Source organism: Oncorhynchus mykiss, chromosome 16, assembly GCF_013265735.2.
Source record: "Oncorhynchus mykiss isolate Arlee chromosome 16, USDA_OmykA_1.1, whole genome shotgun sequence".
Classification (NCBI taxonomy): Eukaryota; Metazoa; Chordata; class Actinopteri; order Salmoniformes; family Salmonidae; genus Oncorhynchus; species Oncorhynchus mykiss.
Genome location: NC_048580.1, coordinates 66320422 through 66346964, shown reverse-complemented (window position 1 = coordinate 66346964; position 26543 = coordinate 66320422). Strand labels below are relative to the sequence as shown.

The 26543-nt window shown below is 43.6% G+C and overlaps 1 protein-coding gene across 2 annotated transcripts; it reads left to right on the top strand.

The window, feature by feature from the left end:
• The first annotated feature begins 1321 nt into the window (after positions 1–1321).
• Positions 1322–26543, top strand: bgnb (biglycan b). Of its 2 annotated transcripts, none has more exons than XM_036947570.1 (8): positions 1322–1625; positions 14758–15025; positions 21151–21263; positions 22276–22489; positions 22617–22727; positions 23639–23732; positions 24078–24216; positions 24460–26543. In XM_036947570.1, the coding sequence occupies exons 2-8, from the start codon at positions 14779–14781 to the stop codon at positions 24655–24657; spliced, it is 1116 nt and encodes a 371-aa protein (XP_036803465.1). In that variant the 5' UTR covers positions 1322–1625; positions 14758–14778; the 3' UTR covers positions 24658–26543. The 2 variants fall into 2 exon arrangements, with proteins under 2 accessions (XP_036803465.1, XP_036803464.1); XM_036947569.1 differs by lacking the exon at positions 1322–1625 and adding an exon at positions 14202–14222.

Here is a 26543-nt window from a genome sequence, read left to right as displayed (position 1 = left end):
TATGATGAAAATTACAGGCCTCTCTCATCTTTTTAAGTGGGAGAACTTGCACAATTGGTGGCTGACTAAATACTTTTTTGCCCCACTGTATAGCATTCTGTTGGTGGCAAGAATTTTGCTGAATAATTTATATTGAAAACCTCAAAGTGTTGAATCAAGTGCTGATTTTTGAACCAGTTCATAAACCATTTGTCATGGAATCGGTACAATAAAAATCTCTTCCAATTTATTTTTCAACCTGTATGGCGCAGCTGTCAAAATGTTTGTCCTCAAATGAAACTGGAATATTTTTCTATTAATGCCAATTCCTTTCAGCCAATTTATATCTTTAATATATGGCAGGCTTGTAGTAACCTTAACACATTACTCAATCTAGATAGGCGAAAACCTGCAATGACTTCTGATTATTCCCATTAAATCAAATCAGATTGAATAGATCAACATTTAATTAATCTCATTACTAGCCACTTTGCGCAAGAGGTTACCATTCACTAAACAAAAGTTGTAAACTATCTCAGTGGTTACCAACCTGTGGTCCGGGGTACTGCAGGTGGTCTGCAGCACAGGAGGTTGGTGGAACCTTAATTGGGGAGGCTGGGCTCATGGTAATGACTGGAGATGAATAGGTGGGATGGTATCAAATACATCCAACACATTGTTTCCATGTGTTTGATGCCATTCCATTGGCTCCATTACAGCCATTATTATGAGCCTGTTATTCCCTCAGCAGCCTCCTGTGGGACTCTGCAGGTGTTTTTTGTTGTTGCTGATTGATACAAAAAAAATCTTATTTTTCTTTAACATGATTTTGGGAGTATTCATGGTATTATATGCAATATTATATTATTTTTCACAATGCAAATCGTTTATTATAACAATAGGTCTTTGTTACATTCACTGCTAAAATTAAGAAAAAATTGACCGCCAAGATATTATGTAAAAAAAAGTGAATGGTGGTCCTCAATTGACTTTGACATTATTTGGTGGTCCAGAAAGGAAAAGGTTGGGAACCATTGCACACCCCATTTAGCTTAGGCTACATTATTTTAAAATAGAACGTGAAATTATCTAACTTTTTTTTCCCCCAGAGTGATCATTTGACATGAATACATCCCGATCCATGGAAGCCAGTGGTTTTGAGGAATCTGACGGCAGGTAGTTTATTCCCTCGCCTGCCTCGGGATCAAGGTGTGGGACTCCATCATTACATTTGCGCGCGATTCAAAGGAATGCGCACATGTTCTAAAATATATTTGCTGCTCACCTTTCCATTTGGTCAAATAGCAAACTCCCTCTTCCTCTCCCTCCCTCCCTCTCTCTCTCTCTCCATCTCTCTCGCACACACACTCAGTTACTTTTGAGCTCTACCCCCCCATCTTTTAGTCAATTCCTTGCTTCTGGAGCGAGTTGACTGTTCCGACACCGTTGGCACTCACGGGCTGGGTCACTATAATCGCTGTCTGATAGGGGCAAGGACAATAGGCTACATACATTCATAAATGTCATGACAATTATCAGTTTGACTTTTCTCTCAAGAAAAACCGACGCACTGACATCCTAAATAAGGAGAAAATCTCAGACCATCCAATTGAGTTGGAGATTATAGATTCATTTTTGAACTGAAGGTAAGATGACACGATTCTTGTAAAACCAATACTTTTCATTTGTTTATGAAAATAGGCTATTTCACTTGGGTGCAAAGAAATGTGGGTATTTTTTGTTGATGCTAGAACACTATTATGTAAAGTTAAGTTGAGTTGAGTAATCTATTTTCAACATTGAATTGGGTAGATAATTCCTAATGCTCCGGATACATACAATTTTGTTCATTTTCCTGTGGTGTAACGTTTTAGTTTACACTACATACAACCTGCTGCGCCGTTCGTTCCGTGGCGTGCCTCCTGCATCACACACTCAAACGAATATGATGTATTATGATCTAGAATGCTCTGTCAGTTATGTTCAATAGATGGCGCCACGGAGCGGTGTAGAATTTATGAACGTTGTGTCTTTAGTATTATAGATAATTATAAGGACCTTGGGCGCTCACCCCGTTCACCCTCAAGTTCATTGGACTCAGATCGAAGTTTATTTTTTCCCCATTCCCCAGAGCGTTCTTTTTTTTTTTTTAAATCTCTCCTTTCGGCGCACTCTGATTGTGGTATTTATAAGTATTTATAGCTGGGATTTTTATGCCCTACCGGCATCATCATTTTGAGAGAATAATTGCAGTCAAACGTGCCAATCAAGTCAGCCCGCTATGGTGCTACCCTGTAACTCCGTCGACCTTTAAAAGACTGCCCTCTGTCTTTAACCCACTGTTGGAAATGTTTTTTGATGTTTTTTAGATGGTCTTCTGATGGATTTTGGATGATTTTGTGGGATGGCATTATAACTGTTGTTGTTGTTTCATTGAATTATCTCTGTGTGCTGGTGTCTGGCCTACATGTGCGTGCCCATGTACCAGTCTGTGTATGTGGCATTAGCAACAGGTGGTGATTTCTTGTCTGACCTCATTCTGTCTCACGTTGATGACATCATGTCCAGCTGTATGGTTTAATGCCACATGGCCTACCACATATAAGGGCCCCATTTATACCAACCCATTTAACTCTGAGTCACTGTGGATACAGGGACACATCTCAAAGGAGGAGTAGGTCTACACTAATACCAATGGTTTGACACTATGTCATGTCAAATTAATTGACTGCCTCTCTGTATCTGCCGTCAGCCAGTCTGTCTGGTCTGGTCTGTCTGTCTGTGCCCTCTTTCACCTTCACCCGTGGGCCACATGGTTATACGTTGGTGGTATATGAAGAGAGGTAGTGAATGCTGTTTAATCTAAGCCATAATTGGACTTGTGGTGTCTGGGGTTTTATTGAGAGGAAGCCTAGCCTATTGGGTTTTATTGAAAAGGAAGCCTTGCCTATTGGGTTTTATTGAAAAGGAAGCTTAGCCTATTGGGTTTTATTGAAAAGGAAGCTTAGCCTATAGGGTTTTATTGAAAAGGAAGCTTAGCCTATTGGGTTTTATTGAAAAGGAAGCTTAGCCTATAGGGTTTTATTGAAAAGGAAGCTTAGCCTATTGGGTTTTATTGAAAAGGAAGCCTTGCCTATTGGGTTTTATTGAAAAGGAAGCCTTGCCTATTGGGTTTTATTGAAAAGGAAGCTTAGCCTATTGGGTTTTATTGAAAAGGAAGCTTAGCCTATAGGGTTTTATTGAAAAGGAAGCTTAGCCTATAGGGTTTTATTGAAAAGGAAGCTTAGCCTATAGGGTTTTATTGAAAAGGATGCTTAGCCTATAGGGTTTTCAGTAGGATAACTATACCCTTGCCTTGGTTACAACCATGGTTTTGAAGTCTGTCAATCAAGCCTGTTTTTCATGTGCCACTCTGATATAAATGTGTATTCAGGGTTTTCACAGGGTAGTCCTACAGTTCAGCCAAGAGAAATGTTTACCAGGACCCTGGGGCCTATGTTCTGTTTCGTTCTGATTTCAGCTAGTTAGGCCTGTGATCTTCTCTACATAGCTCTGTGTTCGTATTGTGTAGTTAGGCCTGGTCTCGGCTGTGTTTAGCTAGTTGCCACATCCAAGCCTGGCGGCAGCAGAAAAGCTGCCAGAGAAATCCTTTTTTAGGGACACCAGTCACCAAATTACAGCTGCAGGCCTAGTTAACTCCACCCGAGCTCCCTGTCCCAGACCCGCCTAGTAGGTGCTAGCAGTCAGGGCTGGTTGTGTGTGTCTGTGTGTGTTAAAGGCTTCCCATCTGAAACATTTCAGAACAGTTTGTGCATATATCATGACAACATTTTCTGACGTTTTTGTTGCGGCCTTCGGCAAGGGTTTTTTCGTCTGTTCGTGAACACTACATTTTTTCTTGAGGCAAGCCGAAGTTCGGAAGCCGAAGTCTGTGCCGCTTCATCGGTGATTGGTCAAGGGATTCTAGTAGGGATTCTTCAATTATGTGTTTGTTGTCATTCAACGATAGACGACTCATTTTCATGGACATTTTTTCACTTGAGAAATACTCCACCAAACATCCTAGTTAGATGTAAAATTGCGTGGCTAATATTTTCTCAGCAAAAATGTCAAAACTAATGACAGATTTCTTGAGTTATATTAGATGAATTCAGACTATTTTGAGGAAGCGTATAATGGCTATAGCATCTCAAGATGGACAAACAGTACTATTGACACTTTTTTCTCGTTTTTCAAGCGAAGGTCTTTTAAGGGTGCATGGGAACACAGAGGTGGTGGCATGGAAGGGGGACACAGCGTGAGGAAATGAGAGGAGTGGGGACCGGAAAGAGGAAAAAATAAATGTTGAGAAAGAGAACAGAGGGCAATTTAAAAGTGCTGCCAAACAGCCCAAAGTTAACCCTAATTAAGCTTTTCATGCCAACTCAGCATGCTCTGTCTCACGCCCTGCCTCCTCCATATGATATTAATAGGCTGTGAGTGTTGACGTGGCCAGAGCCAATACACCATTATTCCACTTCCAGCAGTCAGCTGTTGGCAACCCCTCCTGCCCCACCTTGCCTTGCAGGACTGCCAGTACGATGAATGGAGGAGAGGTTGATTGGTTCATAATGTGCACGTTGAACTTCCTGACACAGTTATCTGACACAGTTATCTGCAGGGTAGCCTAGTTGTTAGAGTGTTGGACTAATAACCGAAAGGTTGCAAGTTCAAATCTCTGCGCTGACAAGGTACAAATCTGTCGTTCTTCCCCTGAACAGGCAGTTAACCCACTGTTCCTAGGCTGTCATTGAAAATAAGAATTTGTTCTTAACTGACTTGCCTAGTTAAATAAAGGTAAAAAAAATTAAAAATCCTGGTATTGGAGACCTACAGGGTGTGCAGGTTGTTGTTACAGCCGAGCACTTACACACCTGATTCAATCAGTTAAGATGTTAGTTAAATCTCATTTGTGTGTTTTTCTATGCATGCCATTTGTTGTGGACATCCAGCTATACTCTATGCCCTAATCTCAAATGAATTAGCAAGGCACTGTATCTTTTTGGGGGAATGTCTGACAAGCTTTGATTCTGGAGGGAATTTAACGAGGTCTCTCTTTAGCTTCAGTCAGCAGATGATGTGTGGAACTCCCTCTTTCTAGCCTCTCTGTAGTGGGGGTGCGTGTTGGTTTTATGTCGAGAGTGGTTGTCAGAGTGGTTGTCATGTGGGAATCTCACTGACTGGGAAGCCATTGTGGTGGATGGGAGCGTTGACATGCAACACTTGCTTGATGGATTGTTCATATAGGAAATGTAAAGATACGTGTAGACTGGGTTGTGTTTGGTGTGTGGGAAACTTAAACATCCAATGACCATGCTGGAGACATGCTATACTCAAAGCTATCACTGGCTTCCTTTTTGTCTCAGATGTTAGTCCTTGCCCTTTTCCCTCTCTATCGCTCCGGTCCTCTTCTCCCCCCCCCCCTCTCTCTCTGTCTCTGTCCTCTTTTCCCTCTCTTGATTTCTCTCTCTCCCCCCCTCTCTCTGTCTCTGTCCTATTTCCCCTTTCTCTCAATTCAATTCAATTCAAGGGCTTTTTTGGCATGGGAAACATGTGTTAACATTGCCAAAGCAAGTGAGGTAGATAATAATAAAAATCTCTATCTGTCTCTGTTCGATTCCCCCCCCCCCCGCTCTCTTTCTTTCTCTCTCTCTCTGTCCTCTTTTCCCTCTCTCTCTCTTTCTCTCTCTCTCTGCCCTCTTTCCCTCTCTCTCTCTTTCTCTCTCTCTCTGTCCTCTTTCCCTCTCTCTCTTTCTCTCTCTCTGTCCTCTTTCCCTCTCTCTCTTTCTCTCTCTCTGTCCTCTTTTCCTTCTCTCTCTCTTTCTTTCTCTCTCTGTCCTCTTTCCCTCTCTCGATCTCTCTGTCTCTGCCCCCCCCCCTCTCTCCCTGTCTCTGTCCTATTGCCCCCCTCTCTCTCTCTCTCTCTTTCTCTCTCTCTCTGTCCTCTTTTCCCTCTCTCTCTCTTTCTCTCGCTCTCTGTCCTCTTTTCTGTCTCTCTCTCTTTCTCTCTCTCTCTGTCCTCTTTTCCTTCTCTCTCTCTTTCTCTCTCTCTGTCCTCTTTTCCGTCTCTCTCTCTTTCTCTCTCTGTCCTCTTTCCCTCTCTCGATCTCTCTGTCTCTGCCCCCCCCCCTCTCTCCCTGTCTCTGTCCTATTGCCCCCCTCTCTCTCTCTCTCTCTTTCTCTCTCTCTCTGTCCTCTTTTCCCTCTCTCTCTCTTTCTCTCTCTCTCTGTCCTCTTTTCCTTCTCTCTCTCTTTCTCTCTCTCTGTCCTCTTTTCCCTCTCTTTCTCTCTCTCTGTCCTCTTTTCCCTCTCTCTCTCTTTCTCTCTCTCTCTGTCCTCTTTTCCTTCTCTCTCTCTTTCTCTCTCTCTCTGTCCTCTTTTCCCTCTCTTTCTCTCTCTCTGTCCTCTTTTCCCTCTCTCTCTCTTTCTCTCTCTCTCTGTCCTCTTTTCCTTCTCTCTCTCTTTCTCTCTCTCTCTGTCCTCTTTTCCCTCTCTTTCTCTCTCTCTCTGTCCTCTTTTCCTTCTCTCTCTCTTTCTCTCTCTCTCTGTCCTCTTTTCCCTCTCTTTCTCTCTCTCTCTGTCCTCTTTTCCCTCTCTCTCTCTTTCTCTCTCTCTCTGTCCTCTTTTCCTTCTCTCTCTCTTTCTCTCTCTCTGTCCTCTTTTCCCTCTCTTTCTCTCTCTCTCTGTCCTCTTTCCCTCTCTCTCTTTCTCTCTCTCTGTCCTCTTTCCCTCTCTCGATCTCTCTGTCTCTGCCCCCCTCTCTCCCGGTCTCTGTCCTATTTCCCACTTATCTCTCTCTGTTTCTCTGTCTCTATCCTCTTCTCCCTTTCTATCAATTCAATTCAAGGGGCTTTATTGGCATGGAAAACATGTTCACATTGCTAAAGCAAGTGAAAGTTCCAAAAGAATCAAGACAGTTCAAATGTCATATTATGTCTATATACAGTGTTGTAAAAAAGGGAAACAAATAAACTCTCTCTCTCTCTCTCTCTCTCTCTCTCCTCCTTTCCCTCTCTGTCTCTGTCTCCATTTTCACTCATTTCTGTCTTCTCACCATGATTGTTGTAATAAAACAAATGATAGGTGAGCAGAGCAGAGAGGAGAGAAAAATAAAATGAGAGAAGGAGAGACAGACAGACAGACAGATGGAGAGTAGAAGTATAGAGTGAGGTGGAGGGAAGTCCCCCACTAGTGTCTAGGGCATATGGGTTTATACCTGTTAGAATCAAACAAACAACCTCAGACACAGAACACAAAATGTAGACATAACCATGATGATAGACACTTAGACAAGGAGGGGAATTCCAGAGAGAGCGAGAGAGACAGACAGAGAGAGAGAGAGACAGACAGACAGAGAGAGAGACAGACAGACAAAGAGAGAGAGAGACAGACAGAGAGAGAGAGAGAGACAGAGAGAGAGAGACAGACAGACAGAAAGAGAGAGAGAGCACGAGAGAGAGAGAGAGAGAGAAAAAAAGTGTATATAAGGGTTACTGGGTTAGAGAATCCCAGTAAAAAGGATCCCAGACAATCCAGATACATAAACACCCAGGAAACAGCTAATGCTTTTCCATGATGTAGACTGGCCAGGATCCTGGATGTCAAAAAACCCAACTCTGCAGTCTGGTCAAATTGGTAAAAATAGCAGCCAAATTATACCATACTGCTGAATGAAACATGGCTGGCTTGGCCTGGACAATGGAATGTAGAGGGACGGTAAACTGACAGAAACTTAGATACCCAGCAGGCATCATTCAGCTCCCATTAAGAGGATCTTACTATAGGAAAAGTGGGAACTGAAAGAAGATAGGGAAAGGGGATACCTAGTCACACAACTGAATGCATTCAACTGAAATGTGTGTGTCTGTGTACTATGGGTAATTTAGCTATTTGATTTAGAATTTTAGGACCCCTTTATGGTATCCCCCCCCCAAAAATTTGACAAAATATTTGATCGAATATTTAATTAGGCTTTTTCTACTATAGCCAATAGAAATGCATTGTATAACAAATTCATAAATGGCACAAAAAAAAGACAGTCAAAAAATAAATCATAAGGAATGAGGTTTTGAAGTGTCTGTCCTACATCTAGGAGATATAAGAAAGCCCATTCAATATTTTTGTTTTTATCCTGAAAACTCCCTAGTCCTTATCGATTACAAGTATACCGATAACATGATGCAGCCACCACTATGCCTGTAAAGCAGTTTCCTTCCTCCCTGAGTTCATGCAAAGCATTATGTGACTTGTTATGCACAGTTTTACTCCTGAACTCATGTAGGCTGGCCATAACTAAGGAATTGAATACTTATTGACAAGACATTTCAGCTTTTCATTTTTTATTAATTAGTAAAAATGTCTAAAAACACATGTCAAGGTGTGTCTAAAGGCGAAGTCAGGTGCAGGAGAGCAGAGTGTGATAAATGAAGCACACTTTATTAAAGTTCCAAACCGGGAGCACAACAAAACAAACACGCTCAAAAACATGGAACAATAAAGTATAAGCGCTAAAGAACATCGCATGACATGAAAACAATACACACAAAGCATGATGGGAAACAGAGGGATAAATACAAGTAGATTGGTTGGGGAAATGAAAACTAGGTGTGTATGAAAACCAGACAAGACAAATGGATAAATGAAAACCAGGTGTGTATGAAAACCAGACAAGACAATTGGATACATGAAAACCAGGTGTGTATGAAAACCAGACAAGACACATGGATATATGAAACCAGGTGTGTATGAAAACCAGACAAGACACATGGATATATGAAAACCAGGTGTGTATGAAAACCAGACAAGACACATGGATATATGAAAACCAGGTGTGTATGAAAACCAGACAAGACACATGGATATATGAAAACCAGGTGTGTATGAAAACAAGACAAGACACATGGATACATGAGAAATGGAGCGGCGATGGCTAGAAAGCCGGTGACGTCAACCGCCGCCCGAACAAGGAGAGGAGTCGACTTCGACGGAAGTCATGACAACATAATACATTATGGGATATTGTTTGTAGGGCAGTGACCAAACATATACATTGAATCCATTTTAAATTCAGGCTGTAATACAAAAAAATGTTGACGTCATTCGGAAAGTATTCAGACCCCTTGAGTTTTTCCACATTTTGTTACGTTACAGCCTTATTCTAAAATATATTCTAATATTTGTTTCCCTCATCAATCTACACACAATACCTATTATTGACAAAGCAAATCAATTTTTTTTTTTTTTTTTTACTCTTTTACTCTAAAAAATTGAATAGCTGAAATATCACATTTACATAAGTATTCAGATCCTTTACTCAGCCTCGAGTCTTCTTGGGTAAGACGCTACAAGCTTGGCACACCTGTATTTGGTGAGTTTCTCCCATTCTTCTCTGTATATCCTCTCAAGCTCTGTCAGGTTGGATGTGGAGCTTCGCTGCAGTTATTTCCAGGTCTCTCCAGAGATGTTTGATCGGGTTCAAGATCGGGCGCTGGCTGGGACACTCAAAGACATTCAGAGACTTGTTCCGAAGCCACTCCTGCGTTGTCTTGGCTGTGTGCTTGTTTATGGTCATTGTCCTGTTGGAAGGTGAACCATCGCCCAGTCTGAGGTCCTGAGCGCTCTAGAGCAGGTTTTATTCAAGGATCTCTCTGTACTTTGCTTCGTTCATCTTTCCCTTGATCCTGACTAGTCTCCCAGTTCCTGCTGCTGAAAAACATCCCCACACCATGATGCTACCACCACCATGCTTCATCATTGGGATGGTGCCAGGTTTCCTCCAGGCGTGACGCTTGGCATTTAGGCCAAAGATTTCAATCTAGGTTTCATCAGACCATAGAATCTTGTTTCTCATGGTCTGAGAGTCCTTTAGGTCCCTTTTGGAAAACTCTAAGCGGGCTGTCGTGCCTTTTCGTGAGGAGTGACTTCAGTCTGGCCACTACCATAAGGGCCTGATTGGTTGAGTGCTGCAGAGATGGTTGTTCTTCTGTAAGGTTCTCCCATCTCTACAGAGGAACTCTGTAGCTCTGTCAGAGTGACCATCAAGTTCTTGGGTACCTCCCTGACCAAGGCACGTCTCTCCTGGTTGCTCAGTTTGGGTGTGCGGCCAGCTCTAGGAAGAGGCTTGGTGGTTCCAAACTTTTTCCATTTAAGAATGATGGAGGCCACTGTGTTCTTGGGGACCTTCAATGCTGCAGCCATTTTTTTTGGTCCCCTTCCCCAGATCTGTGCCTCGACACAATCCTGGCCTGGAGCTCTACGGACAATTCCCTTGACCTTATGGCTTGGTTTTTGCTCTGACATGTACTGTCAACTGTTGATAGGTATTACCTTACTGTTAGAAACACACGCATATTGCTGCATCTGTGAAACTATCTGCAAATCTGTGCACGCAACCAATAAACTTTGATTGGATTCTATTTGTTTATTTGATCAGGGTAAAGGGGAGATGTATGAAAGCGGGACAGCTGTTCCTGTTCCACTCTCTATGTTTGCCTTAGAGGTGCTGTGGTGTGCGAGGGAAAGAAAGGGAAGACTAGAGGAAGGAATGACGATGATGAGAGAGAGAGGGAGGGTGTATGGAAGAGAGAGTTGAGAGAGGGAGGGTGTATGGAAGAGAGAGTTGAGAGAGGGAGGGTGTATGGAAGAGAGAGTTGAGAGAGGGAGGGTGTATGGAAGAGAGAGTTGAGAGAGGGAGGGTATATGGAAGAGAGAGTTGAGAGAGGGAGGGTGTATGGAAGAGAGAGTTGAGAGAGGGAGGGTGTATGGAAGAGAGAGTTGAGAAAGGGAGGGTGTATGTGAGAAAGAGAGGACGAGAGAGGGAGGGTGTATGGAAGAGAGAGTTGAGAGAGGGAGGGTGTATGGAAGAGAGAGTTGAGAGAGGGAGGGTGTATGGAAGAGAGAGTTGAGAGAGGGATGGTGTATGTGAGAAAGAGAGGACGAGAGAGGGAGAGAGAGACGAGAGAGAGATGGAGCCCTAATTGTACGAGTGATCTTCTGAATAACACGGGGAGGCTTTTTATCAGCGCTCACAAACGTCCCTGACTCAAACCAAACCATTAACTTTCATCTTCAGAGGACTAGCTCTTATCTCAATGAACATTAAGACACAACAGGAACAACTTTCACACTGTTTAAACAACGTCTATTCCAGGTTAGATCAACTTCATTTAATTGAAATGACGTGGAAACAATGTTGATTCAACCAGTGTTTGCCTAGTGGGGTGTCTGTCAGACAATATCATTATCTCTCTGCGGACATCTGCAACTATTTGGCATGACGTATTCCTGACACTGCATCCTCTCCACTTTTTCACGTGTTGGTTTACAGTTTGTCCTTTTGAAATCAGGGCGTAATGGTGTTCTGGTGTACGATCCTAAGATGTAGATGTGGTCAGATGTTAGTGTTGAGTTGATGCGTGTGCATACAGTGTTTGTTTTTGACTTCCACTTGAGTGTGTATAAATACATACACCACAGATGTATGTACACAGTCCCCTAGGACTGTCGTATACAGCCATCTGGTTAATGATATTCAACAGACCTCGGAGAGGGAGTAGGCCAAGGTAGAAGTTGGACATAGCCAGTGAGGTCAGATGCATTTCCCTGGTTCAGGTTGGTAAAAGTTACAATTTAGGGTAAGGTTGTGAATAGGGGAAACTTCTAAATTGAGCTAGTTTAAAACTTGCTTATGAATCGTAACCTCTCTGTATTTAAGACTATGGGCTTCCTCTGCCAAGAGGTCTGGTTCAAGCCTCTATCCGGCTGTTCCTCTCAGCCACTACATAATCACATCCCTTGTATTCAATCTCTATATCTCTGAATCACAAGAAACATAAAGTCAGGCATTTAAGTGTATGATGACTGAAAGAAAACATCCACATGAGGTACGTGGCCTGTCCAGCTGTTGTGTCTTAGTGGTCAGTCTGTTATTCAAGGATGAAGTCTTTAGTTTGAGGCATTGTGAGTTCCTCGACTTCACTCTAAGCCTTATCATGTCTTTTAAATTCTTCTTGAAAGGCAAGCGCATTTCCGCCGTGGCTGGAAATGGCAGCACAGGTTAGAGAGACTGGAAGAGCCAAGAACGGCATGTCCCGAGGGTTGGGCTCGGTGATGGGGAGGCACTCGCGTGTATATAAACACACACACACATATGAACCTGACTGGGTAACCAGGACATCTGGTGCCACTCTTTTTAGCACACTCTCCTGCTCTCTCGTTTTCCCTCTTTCTCCATCCCTATCTCCATCTCTCACTTTCTGCCTCTCTTCAGCTCCAATTCTGAATCGCTTTCTCTCCATTTATCCTTTTCTGACAATTCCTCCCTCCCTCCCTCCCTCCCTCCCTCCCTGCTGTTCTAAGTTGATGTCTAGCTCCTAGTGGTTAGGCAAGGTCAGTGCAGGTTTACAAAAGATCCCAAGACACTTATTACAACATTATGGTTAGGAATAGTTTTGTTGTGTAGTATTTGGGCCTAGGGTTATGGTAATTGTTTCTTATGATTTGGGGTTAGAGTGAGAAAGGATCTTCTACTGCTGTAGACTGGGGTGATGGCAGGAAGTAGCTTCTACTGCTGTAGACTGGGGTGATGGCAGGAAGTAGCTTCTACTGCTGTAGACTGGGGTGATGGCAGGAAGTAGCTTCTACTGCTGTAGACTGGGGTGATGGCAGGAAGTAGCTTCTACTGCTGTAGACTGGGGTGATGGCAGGAAGGAGCTTCTACTGCTGTAGACTGGGGTGATGGCAGGAAGTAGATTCTACTGCTGTAGACTGGGGTGATGGCAGGAAGGAGCTTCTACTGCTGTAGACTGGGGTGATGGCAGGAAGTAGCTTCTACTGCTGTAGACTGGGGTGATGGCAGGAAGTAGCTTCTACTGCTGTCGACTGGGGTGATGGCAGGAAGTAGCTTCTACTGCTGTAGACTGGGGTAATGGCAGGGTGGGTGGGTAACATTCCCGGTTAGCTCAACTAGCAGCAGGAGGAGTATGTGTGCTCAGCAATGACATCATGGAGCCTGGCTCTGCACCCACAGACACATTCAGTAACACACACACACACACACACACACACACACACACACACACACACACACACACACACACACACACACTGCTGTTTTCCTGACTGGATGAATGGACGAAGTGTTTGACTCCGGAGTTCATGGTTTCACATTTTCCTCCATTTGGGCTGTAGAGCATTTATTTGGTCAGACACACCCCTTCTGTATTTGGGGGGGGGGGGGGGTCCGAGGGAAACATACTGACACACACTCTGTCCCAAAGGCTAAGGATGATCTTTCTCACAAGTCATCCTGTCCATCCTCTCAATATGGATTTATTTACTGGCAGGTGCAACCGACTGCTTAGGCTTTTTCCACCCTTCCTCCTCCTCCTACTTTTTCCACCCTTCCTCCTCCTCCTACTTTCTCCACCCTTCCTCCTCCTCCTACTTTCTCCACCCTTCCTCCTCCTTCTACTTTCTCCACCCTTCCTCCTCCTCCTACTTTCTCCACCCTTCCTCCTCCTCCTACTTTCTCCACCCCTCCTCCTCCTACTTCCTCCACCCTTCTTCCTCCTCCTACTTTTTCCACCCTTCCTCCTCCTTCTACTTCCTCCACCCTTCCTCCTCCTCCTACTTTCTTCACCCTTCCTCCTCCTTCTACTTTCTCCACCCTTCCTCCTCCTTCTACTTTCTCCACCCTTCCTCCTCCTCCTCCTACTTTCACCACCCTTCCTCCTCCTACTTTCTCCACCCTTCCTCCTCCTCCTACTTTCTCCACCCTTCCTCCTCCTCCTCCTACTTTCTCCACCCTTCCTCCTCCTCCTCCTACTTTCTCCACCCTTCCTCCTCCTCCTACTTTCTCCACCCTTCCTCCTCCTCCTACTTTCTCTACCCTTCCTCCTCCTCCTACTTTCTCCACCCTTCCTCCTCCTCCTACTTTCTCTACCCTTCCTCCTCCTCCTACTTTCTCCACCCTTCCTCCTCCTCCTGCTTTCTCCACCCTTCCTCCTCCTCCTACTTTCCTTCCAGACTTTTTGATGGGTTTATGCTGGCTTGATTTTTATTTTCCTCTCCTCCCTCTCTTCTCTGCAGGTGTGGTTGTTAGGAGCACACCCTGTCTGGGTCAGCCACCCATAGCAGCCGGGGCAAGCTGCAGAGCCAGTATTGCCAGTGGAGTGTATTTAGGTGTGACCGAATCACGGTGCAGGGTAGGCGGAGCAGTGTGTTGCTTTCTGACAGCCAAGTAGCCATCTGCCCTCACTACCAGGACAATAAAGAGAGACGCCACACTCACAGGACAGCAACGGGATTTAATTAATTTACTTAGATATTGGATGGCACCGTAATAACAATGTCGTCATGTCTTGACGACATATGAGAAACTGGTCTGTTACTGTACCACAGTGTATGTAATATGTACAGCACCAGTCCATTTTCTTCTTCTATTGCCTACATTGTAGAATAATAGTGAAGACATCAAAACTATGAAATAACACACATGGAATCATGTAGTAACCAAAAAAGTGTTAAACATATCAAAATATATTTCATATTTTAGATTCTTCAAAGTAGCCAGCATCACAATATTTCTCTCTCTTTAGAGGTGTGTTTTTAACTCTCTCTTTATAGGTGTGTTTTTAACTCTCTCTCTCTCTGGGTGTTTTTAACTCTCTCTCTCTGGGTGTGTTTTTAACTCTCTCTCTCTAGGTGTGTTTTTAATTCTCTCTCTCTTTCTTTCCACAGGTGTATGTGTATAGTCCCGTGATGTTGGCCCACTCTTCTCTCCTGTTGCTGCTGTGTCTCGCGCGGCTGCCCACCCCCTTGTCGGCCCTGCCCTTTGAGCAGAGGGGATTCTGGGACTTTGCGATGGACAGCGATGTGGGAGGGATGATGTCAATGATGAGAGATGAAGAGGAAGGCTCGGCAATAGAGGAGCTGCCCCCCCCTGATCTGCCCTCATGCCCCTTCGGGTGCCAGTGCCAACGCAGAGTGGTGCAATGCTCCGATCTGGGTGAGTGTGTGTCTCACAGTAAGCCTGAAGCACTTGTGTGTGTGTGCCATTGTGCAAGTTTATCTGGTTACCTGAAGCATGGTGCAGTCATTTGTGCAGTCATTTGTTTTGGAGGCAAGAGAGCCCAGTAGAATATGAATGGGAGGCAGAGAGGGTTCAGCTGGTTGAGGTTATTCTGTGAATGACTTTGTGCATTGCGTGACTCCAGAGAGAGAGAGAGAGAGAAAGAGAGGAGATAGAATGGGATCTGATGGTGTATTATCATAGAGAGGAATTTATCTCACGGATAACGGGTGTATTTTGATAACGAAAGGCATGTCTTAGAGGGATTTTCTGTTCCCGACATGAGGGAGGGAGGGAGAGAGAGAGAGAGAGAGAGAGAGAGAGAGAGAGAGAGAGAGAGAGAGAGAGAGAGAGAGAGAGAGAGAGAGAGAGAGAGAGAGAGAGAGAGAGAGAGAGAGAGAGAGAGAGAGAGAGAGAGAGAGAGAGAGAGAGAGAGAGAGAGAGAGAGAGAGAGAGAGAGAGAGAGAGAGAGAGAGAGATGAAAGCTCAGTGTGTAATTTCCTTGAGGTCTTTAATGAGCTGTTTCATGGTCTTCTTGACACACACAACAGGATGTTCAACGGAAATCGAGGGAAGGATGAGAGAGATAGAAGCGAAGAGTGTTACTAAAGAATGGATGGAAGCCATGTGTTTGTGTTTATCCTTAGCTTCGTTGGAGAGGATTGGGAAAGATCAATGTTGTATGTCCAATTTCATTAACACTGAAATAGACAGGAGCTCAAACAAATGACAACGATGATCCTATAGTAGACCAGAGGCGTCATTTTCAATTGATTATGTGTCAAATGATTTAATCCTTCAAATGAACAAGGAACACATACAGATGTAGGATTTTAATTTGATCATCCTGTTCATGGAAAACGTTCATGCAATGCAGGAAATGTAAAACTTGTAGTGTATTTGAGGTTTAAAAAGGCTTCTGAAGTTTGGCATTTCTTTGACATTTTAGACTTGATTTCCCCTTACGAAAATGTCTGTTAATTTAATCCACATCATGATACACATTTCCTGTTGCTGCATGACTGGCTCAAATTAAGATCCTACATCTTAACACACGCAAGCATGCACATACACATATAAATGTATATAAATACACAGATTCACAGACCATAATCCTCCATTCTCCTAAATTATAGCCCTCTCAAAGACTTTACAGTCTATGTCCCAACAAAGGCCAATGACAAGCCTGGAAATAAATGCTTATTATCTCAAAATATGAACATTGTAGCTGTATGCACTGTGTGTGTATTTTTGTGTGTGCACGCACTGTGCAGTAGGTCTAAGCGTTGTGTATGTTTGTGTATGTTTGTGTAGTATGTCTTTATATTTCTGTATGGGCAAATGTGTTGCTTTTTTGTGTGTACCTACGGTAGTAATCTTCCAGTTAACTATTATATTGCAAATAATAGTCTGTACTTTCTTATTCGCTTTTGTTGAATCATCATGTCATTTTCATCCCACCACCTAACACTATATTTCCTGTCCCAGACTACTGAAGTGAGTAAATGTGGAAGCGTATAATTTGCGAGTTGTCAGTGCTTATTTAGAACAGATGTATTTTGACTATGGCGTCTGTCTCTGTCTCTGTGTGTGTACCAATCTTCTGCGGAAAACAGTAGTGGGGTTTAGGTGTAGTGGTTAGAGAGGAAGGATTTGGGGGTACAGATTGGAGTTTTGCTGGGGTTTGGGGTTTACATTGGGAGTGGGTGTGGGGTGTTGGCATGGGCTTTTATGGGCTTTTGTTTTGGGCAAAATGGTTGTGACTACATACAGGAGAGTTGTGTGGTACAGTGGTAAAGACTTTGTTTCGGGGCGGTGCGTTTCAGGGGTACATGTTCTGTCAAGGGAGGTGTTTGAGTTGTATTAAAATGACCAATATTGACCAGAATAGGTTTCTTCAGACACACAGAACATCCTCTATGTTGAGTAGAGACATTGGTAGTGTTCAATGTGTTGTGTTGTGTCCTGGTTGTGGTCAGGAGGGTGTAGTAGTGTGCTCTGTGTCAGATGTGGTCAGGAGGGTGTAGTAGTGTGCTCTGTGTCAGATGTGGTCAGGGTGTGACAGGGGAACAGTAGGTGTTGCTAGGTCCCCAGCAGTAAGAGGGTTGTTGCAACAGTATGATGGTTGCTGGACGTGATTCATGAGTCATGACCGCAGTAAAATTCAACATGACTGTTGAATCAAGGTAATCTCCTTTTATGCACTCAGGACCATGTGTTGGTAGTATCCAACTCGCTAATGGTCTGGTACTCAATTGTCCTTCCAACCACTCGGATATCAATGCAATAGACAATCACATCAAACACTTATCATGAACCATATTGTGCTTTTAAAACTCACCTCACTGTGATTGATCAATTTGAGGAAAGAAGTGGGGATAATTAAGTGACCATATGAGGGACAGCTTGGAGAATTTAGCCAGGACACTGTGGTTAACACCACTACTCTTAAGATAAATGCCAGGGGATCTTTAGCGACTACAGAGAGTCAGGACACCCTTTCAACGTCCCATCTGATAGACGGCACACTACACAGGGAATATATATATATTTTTTAGACCTGAGGAAAGAGTGCCTCCTAATGGCACTCCAACACCACTTCCAACAGCATCTGGTCTCCCATCTAGGGACCAACCAGGACCAACCCTGCTTAGCTTCAGAAGCAAGCCAGCAGTGGGATGCAGGGTGGTATGCTGCTGGCTGAAATATGTTTTGTTGTGCAAACATGTTACTTTCCATGTTCCCGAAGAGATTTCATTTGGTTTCCCACATTAGGAACTAGGTAGCTGCAGGAACAGGGTTGGGGGGCCCATGGTATACAGAGTTTGGGCGGGATAGCACCCGTCGCGCAGCTAGAGGCTGCATTTTCCTCAAACAGGGGTTGATGTGTGGAGTGAAATAACCGGAGTAGCCTACCCAAACGAACAGGCGGGAAAGCTTCCATTCGCTATTCGAGTGCATAGGCGAATGGCATTTATTTTTTTCCGCTGCCCCAGTTCATGCCCATTTGATAAAGGGCCATTCTAAATCTAAACTAATTTAACATAGTATAGACACTATTACACTGAGAATAGTCTGATGGGTGACAATATGATGATCACTTGACGAGAGAACAGCGTGTGCAGCCTGAGGCAAGGAACATAGCTTTTTTCTAGGACTTTCTCAAATCATCAAAAGCCTATTGTAGCATCATGCAGCCCATGTACAGTGCCTTGCGAAAGTATTCGGCCCCCTTGAACTTTGCGACCTTTTGCCACATTTCAGGCTTCAAACATAAAGATATATAACTGTATTTTTGTGAAGAATCAACAAGTGGGACACAATCATGAAGTGGAATGACATTTATTGGATATTTCAAACTTTTTTAACAAATCAAAAACTGAAAAATTGGGCGTGCAAAATTATTCAGCCCCTTTACTTTCAGTGCAGCAAACTCTCTCCAGAAGTTCAGTGAGGATCTCTGAATGATCCAATGTTGACCTAAATGACTAATGATGATAAATACAATCCACCTGTGTGTAATCAAGTCTCCGTATAAATGCACCTGCACTGTGATAGTCTCAGAGGTCTGTTAAAAGCGCAGAGAGCATCATGAAGAACAAGGAACACACCAGGCAGGTCCGAGATACTGTTGTGAAGAAGTTTAAAGCCGGATTTGGATACAAAAATATTTCCCAAGCTTTAAACATCCCAAGGAGCACTGTGCAAGCAATAATATTGAAATGGAAGGAGTATCAGACCACTGAAAATCTACCAAGACCTGGCCGTCCCTCTAAACTTTCAGCTCATACAAGGAGAAGACTGATCAGAGATGCAGCCAAGAGGCCCATGATCACTCTGGATGAACTGCAGAGATCTACAGCTGAGGTGGGAGACTCTGTCCATAGGACAACAATCACTCGTATATTGCACAAATCTGGCCTTTATGGAAGAGTGACCAAGAAGAAAGCCATTTCTTAAAGATAACCATAAAAAGTGTCGTTTAAAGTTTGCCACAAGCCACCTGGGAGACACACCAAACATGTGGAAGAAGGTGCTCTGGTCAGATGAAACCAAAATTGAACTTTTTGGCAACAATGCAAAACGTTATGTTTGGCGTAAAAGCAACACAGCTGAACACACCATCCCCACTGTCAAACATGGTGGTGGCAGCATCATGGTTTGGGCCTGCTTTTCTTCAGCAGGGACAGGGAAGATGGATGGAGCCAAATACAGGACCATTCTGGAAGAAAACCCGATGGAGTCTGCAAAAGACCTGAGACTGGGACGGAGATTTGTCTTCCAACAAGACAATGATCCAAAACATAAAGCAAAATCTACAATGGAATGGTTCAAAAATAAACATATCCAGGTGTTAGAATGTCAAAGTCCAGACCTGAATCCAATCGAGAATCTGTGGAAAGAACTGAAAACTGCTGTTCACAAATGCTCTCCATCCAACCTCACTGAGCTCGAGCTGTTTTGCAAGGAGGAATGGGAAAAAATGTCAGTCTCTCGATGTGCAAAACTGATAGAGACATACCCCAAGCGACTTACAGCTGTAATCGCAGCAAAAGGTGGCGCTACAAAGTATTAACTTAAGGGGGCTGAATAATTTTGCACGCCCAATTTTTCAGTTTTTGATTTGTTAAAAAAGTTTGAAATATCCAATAAATGTCGTTCCACTTCATGATTGTGTCCCACTTGTTGTTGATTCTTCACAAAAAAATACAGTTTTATATCTTTGTTTGAAGCCTGAAATGTGGCAAAAGGTCGCAAAGTTCAAGGGGGTCGAATACTTTCGCAAGGCACTGTATGTATGTTTTGATTTCTAAGACATTGTAAGGTTTGTATAATTAACAACTAAAGTTGCCAAATAACTAAATGTAGCGTAGCGTAGCCTATGTCACTTGTACGCTCAACCTATTGCCTTGATATGCACTCGCTCCAGAATGGGAGAAATATCCTTTATTTAGTTATATTACATTATGTTCTTCTTATAAAATAATATAAAATGACATGGGGCTCATAAGCATATCTTGTGGGCTAAATGAACGAGCCTATAGCATGGAGCATAGCCAGATAACATACAGTTAGTTGTAGGCCAACTCCTATTCTGTTAACTGTTAACATATCATGTTTCTTTGGACCTGCCTAAAATGAATCATGGATTTAACTGATTTATTAGACTTTATTAGACTTGTTAAAATGGATATGTTCCAAAGGCATATATTAGCAGTTTGTATTTGGAGATGCTAAATGTGTTTATGTTAATTAACGTTACATTACCGTGAGACCAGCAGTCTTTTGCATGACAATAACCAGCTGACAAAATGTCATGACCCCACAGTCCTAGTCATGATGAGATGTAACCATGGCAGCGGCTTGGTTCTGTTGACCTGGCCAATCAGACCATCTGAGAACTGAAACAACTTAACAATGATGGTGTCTCATTAAAATGGTTCACTGAGTTGAATCATGTTTATAAGAAGTTTAATCAGAATCCTTTTGGGGACCAGAATGTACCAAGTAGGATGAAAGATCAAAGTAATACAATCATACAAACATAGTCACTGGCTGCAACACACCAGTTTGTCCAAGCCACAATCTGAGATACTCTTCCATAACAATGATATTGTCACTGCCGGAGTTCTTGCGCATGATAGACAATGACATCATGTTCTGGTTTAAAGTTTGGAGTTGAACAGAGAGACCTGTTTTCTTAACGAGGAGCCAATCAGGGCTCTGGTTGTAAGCAGGTGTTTCTCTGCAGTGAATTATCTGTACTCTCATATTGCCATAGGATTGTCTCTTTATCATATGTGTGTGTGTGTGGTGTGTGTTTCTTTGTGTGTGTGTGTGTGTGTGTCAGGGTTGTGCCCTACTGTGTCGTCCTAATTTACTTGATGTGATCTTGCTGATGGTGTTGCAATCACGTCCTTTGGGACTTAGTGAAATCTAAAACAGCTGGATGACATCTGGTGTCCCCATCTGGGTGTGAAGGCGTGTATGTATGTTTTTGTTCCGTATGTGTATGAATCCCCACTGACACTGTGTGTGTGTGTGTGTGTGTGTGTTTGCAGGTTTGACTGAAGTGCCTAAGGGCATTCCCGCTGACACCAAACTCTTGGACCTGCAGAACAACCGCATCACTGAGCTGAAGGAGAACGACTTCAAAGGCCTTGGCAACCTCTACGTAAGAGAGAGGGAGAGATGGAGAGGAGAGAGAGAAAGAGGGGGTGTATAGATTGAAGACGGAGAGGGAAAGAGTGGGTGTAAAGATTGAAGACGGAGAGAGAAAGAGGGGGTGTATAGATTGAAGACGGAGAGGGAAAGAGTGGGTGTATAGATTGAAGACGGAGAGAGAAAGAGGGGGTGTATAGATTGAAGACGGAGAGGGAAAGAGGGGGTGTATAGTATGAAGACGGAGAGAGAAAGAGGGGGTGTATAGATTGAAGACGGAGAGGGAAAGAGCATTTAATTTGAACTGGCCTTTATTGGCCCAATTCAAGAGAACAGAGTTCCGTCCCTCATCTCCTACAGAAGTTCTTTGTCTGAGACAGTTTTGTTGACCACTTAAACAAACCACTAGGGAAGGATAACATTCCCAGTCAGTCACCTTAGGTAACTGAACAGAAATACGTTTCAGATGGAAAACCCAGCAGGCAGGCAGTCGTGCCCTGCAGGCAGTCGTGCCCTGCAGGCAGGCAGTCGTGCAGGCAGGCAGTCGTGCCCTGCAGGCAGTCGTGCAGGCAGGCAGTCGTGCAGGCAGTCAGTCGTGCAGGCAGTCATGGTGAAAATGTCTTCATCCACAGAGAGTTAACTGTTTTAATTCATGTTGTGAGTTTCCTTTCTGGCTATGTTCAATATGGGGCTTGGTCATCTGTTCTGAGTGGGCGACAGGCATAAATGAAGGCTTTCCGGGAGCAGAGAGGAGAGGATGTGAGCTAGAATATTCCCTTTAGCTCCAGGCAGAGGCTGGCCACACTCTGGAGTAAGAGAAGAGGAAAAGAGAAAGGGGTGGTTGGAGAGAGGAAGACACTGACTGGACATAACTAGGGCACTTAGGAGAGAGGAAGACACTGACTGGACATAACTAGGGCACTTAGGAGAGAGAAGGGGGGTGGGGCAAAGATAGCTTACTTGCTTATTTACTCACTTCCCTCTCTCCCTCGCTCTCTCATTCTTTGTCGCTTTCCATCTCTCAGGCCCTGTCCCTGGTGAATAATAAGATCAGCAAGGTCCACCCCAAGGCCTTTGTTCCTCTGAAACACATGCAGAAGCTCTACTTCTCCAGAAACCTCCTGACTGGAGTCCCCAAGAACCTGCCCTCCTCTCTGGTGGAGCTCAGGATCCATGAGAACCGCATCAAGAAGGTCCATGAGGGGGCCTTCTCTGAACTGGGCAGCATGAACTGCATAGGTCAGAGTTCATTAAAGACTACAGAGCCATTCAATGCTTCAGTATTACCTCAGCATATTCAATATGCTGGAATTCAATCAAATTTGCCACAGCCGTGTTCTAATGTGTCTTATGTATGTTCTTGTAGAAATGGGAGGGAACCCCATCCAGAACAGTGGGTTTGAGCCAGGAGCCTTCAAGGGACTGAAACTGAACTACCTGCGTATTTCTGAGGCCCAACTCACTGGAGTACCCAAAGGTACGCGGTACACAGAGCAAGTGGTTCACTCAGAAGTGATCATAACTTATTGGATGCAGACCCTGTAGCTCTTAAAGACCAGAGTTGGAGACCAGTTATGTACAGTGTACATTATTCTGATGGACCGTATTGTAAGCAGAAGTTGGTAGAGATGTTTTGATGTTGTATCAGTAGGTTAGTTAAGAGGCGTGTGTTCTGTCTCCTCCAGAAGGTTAGTTAAGAGGAGTGTGTTCTGTCTCCTCCAGAAGGTTAGTTAAGAGGAGTGTGTTCTGTCTCCTCCAGAAGGTTAGTTAAGAGGAGTGTGTTCTGTCTCCTCCAGAAGGTTAGTTAAGAGGCGTGTGTTCTGTCTCCTCCAGAAGGTTAGTTAAGAGGTGTGTGTTCTGTCTCCTCCAGAAGGTTAGTTAAGAGGAGTGTGTTCTGTCTCCTCCAGAAGGTTAGTTAAGAGGAGTGTGTTCTGTCTCCTCCAGAAGGTTAGTTAAGAGGTGTGCGTTCTGTCTCCTCCAGAAGGTTAGTTAAGAGGCGTGTGTTCTGTCTCCTCCAGAAGGTTAGTTAAGAGGAGTGTGTTCTGTCTCCTCCAGAAGGTTAGTTAAGAGGAGTGTGTTCTGTCTCCTCCAGAAGGTTAGTTAAGAGGCGTGTGTTCTGTCTCCTCCAGAAGGTTAGTTAAGAGGTGTGCGTTCTGTCTCCTCCAGAAGGTTAGTTAAGAGGAGTGTGTTCTGTTTCCTCCAGAAGGTTAGTTAAGAGGAGTGTGTTCTGTCTCCTCCAGAAGGTTAGTTAAGAGGTGTGCGTTCTGTCTCCTCCAGAAGGTTAGTTAAGAGGAGTGTGTTCTGTCTCCTCCAGAAGGTTAGTTAAGAGGTGTGCATTCTGTCTCCTCCAGAAGGTTAGTTAAGAGGAGTGTGTTCTGTCTCCTTCAGACCTGCCAGACAGTCTCCATGAGCTCCATCTGGACCACAACCAGATACAGGCCATCGAGCTGGAGGACCTGAGCCGCTACAAACACTTGTACAGGTGCGGATAAGAGAGAAATACAATGGGATTCACATGGCAGTGTGCAGCTATGTTTGTGTAGGCTGAGTTAACTGCCATAATTGAGTACTGAGAGCCTCCAGTTGTTAATGTTAAGTACCCCACTGCAATGTATGTAATAGCTCTTTGAGACTGAAATAAAGTCTGCTTGATTGAAAAAGAGGCAAGCAGTGATAAAAGATTTCTGTATGGACACGTTGTCTCCCCTCCATTCCGGATCTTTCTTAGGCAACCATGCCACCCAGTGGTGACTTCAAGAAATACTGGTAGGCGTTAGACAGATAAGGATGATGACGCTCTGTCTCTCTCTGTCTCTCTGGTTGCCAGGTTGGGTCTGGGCTTTAACCACATTCGTATGATAGAGAATGGCAGTCTAGCTTTCGTCCCCCGCCTGAGAGAGTTACACCTGGAGAACAACAGACTCACAGCAATCCCCAAGGGTCTGCCTGACATGAAGTACCTACAGGTGAGTGACTGTGTGTGCACGTGTGTCTGTGTCTGCGTGTGTGTATATACGGGTGTCTATACCTGTGTGTGTGTGTGTGTGTGTGTGTGTGTGTGTGTGTGTGTGTGTGTGTGTGTGTGTGTCTGTACGGGTGTCGTTGTCTGTGTGTGTCTGTGGTACTGGTAGAGTTGTATTCATCAGACAGGTTAAGGGCCTTGAAGCACCTCTATTACAACACCATGTGGTCCCCCTCCCACCATGTAGGTGGTTTACCTCCATTCCAACAGCATCAGCAAGGTGGGAGTGGATGACTTCTGCCCAAGAGGCTTTGGGATGAAGAGGTCGTTCTATAATGGCATCAGCCTCTACTCCAACCCTGTCAACTACTGGGAGGTCCAACCCGCTGCCTTCCGCTGTGTCAGTGACCGTCTGGCCATCCAGTTTGGCAACTACAAGAAATAAGCACAGGGAGAAAGTGATAGAGAGGATGGAAGGAGGAGTGAGAGAAGAGGACTGGGGAGAGGAGGAGGTTGAGGAGAGAAGGAGGCAGAGACCAGAATTGGGGAAAGGAGATGAGTAAAATTGCCCTGACCAAATTTAAATCTGTATTCGATAGAGAGAACGAGAGATGGTGAGGACAGATGAGAGAAAATAAACAATAGAGATGTGTTTGCATTCTAATTCCAACTATAGAGATCCTGTATTCTAATTCCGGTTCCAACCATAGAGATCCTGTATTCTAATTCCTGATTCTAACCATATAGATCCTGTATTCTAATTACAGTTCTAACCGTAGAGATCCTGTATTCTAATTCCTGACTCTAACCATAGAGATCCTGTATTCTAATTCCTGATTCTAACCATATAGATCCTGTATTCTAATTACAGTTCTAACCGTAGAGATCCTGTATTCTAATTCCTGACTCTAACCATAGAGATCCTGTATTCTAATTCCTGATTCTAACCATAGAGATCCTGTATTCTAATTCCTGACTCTAACCATAGAGATCCTGTATTCTAATTCCTGATTCTAACCATAGAGATCCTGTATTCTAATTCCAGATTCTAACCATAGAGATCCTGTATTCTAATTCCAGATTCTAACCATAGAGATCGTATATTCTAATTCCTGATTCTAACCATATAGATCCTGTATTCTAATTCCTGATTGTAGGAGAGAAACATACAGTGTGAGGGGAATAGAAAGGGAAGGATGTGCTTGCCCTATCCACATTTCAATATATGTCTTTTTTTAAACCATGCTTTTAATAATCAGGTATTAAAGCCTGAAAACAGGGTCAATATAAATAAATAAATACTATTGTGTTTGTGTCAAATTAATCAGTACTCAGAAATATATTTTTTTGAGGATGTTTTTTTCCCCAACCAAATTGCAAAGATGAGATATATGATAAGAAATATTTTGAAGCATTTCCTTCAATATTGTTTTTATTACAAGATAGCTTTATTTGTTATTATTACACTTTTTGTGTTATTATAATTTTGGTGAAGATACATTACAGGTAAAATATAGAAAAGCAATGCCTGTTTATAGATGATCATATAAGAGGTGCTCTTTTTACATATGTTTGTTGTGTATCTATTTGGGAGTCACATTTGAACCTTCCTTCTATTGCTAACATCAGACTTATCAGGTGCTAACTTGGATGCCATAATCAATTTGTACTGTATGTCATAAGCAAACCCAACCTATGGAAAGAAAAAGTTTAAGGTTGGAGTCAATTCCACTATTTCAAATCAGATTCCAAAACGGAAGTTGTCAGTTCCAATACATCACAAATCCAAACAAAAACATAGATTTCTTATTCCTTTGATTTGATACCTCTGAATCACAAGTGGAACTGACCTCAACCTGGAGATGTCAGTCTCAATTAGGTAGGCTACTCCCCAGGGGAAACTGCCCTGGATCCGATTCTTCCTGGGTGCCATTTTGTGTCCATCCCCACTTAAGCAATAGGTCTCCTGAGTGTATACAGTGACAGTACAATAAGGGGTGAACCGCCAGAGTGGGACTTGAACCAGCAACCCTGCAGGTCCAGACCTCTTGGCAGAGGCTGCAGTCAGGGAGGTTATAACAGCAGTGTTTGATGGATTGTTTTGCACAGTGTCTCTGTAATGCTTTCTCTGCTGGGTTTCCTCTGGGTATTTAGTCTGTGTAAATGATAGATGTAGTTGCCTTAGTTCTTAATGCCTTTTCTATACTCTGCCAAGCTACCGCTGCATGTAAGAATAAAGATTTTTTTCAGCCTGACTATAGCAGAGAGAACGTGTGATGGTATGGTGGTGGAAAGAAGCTGTGTGAGAAATAAAAGACAACTACAACATTG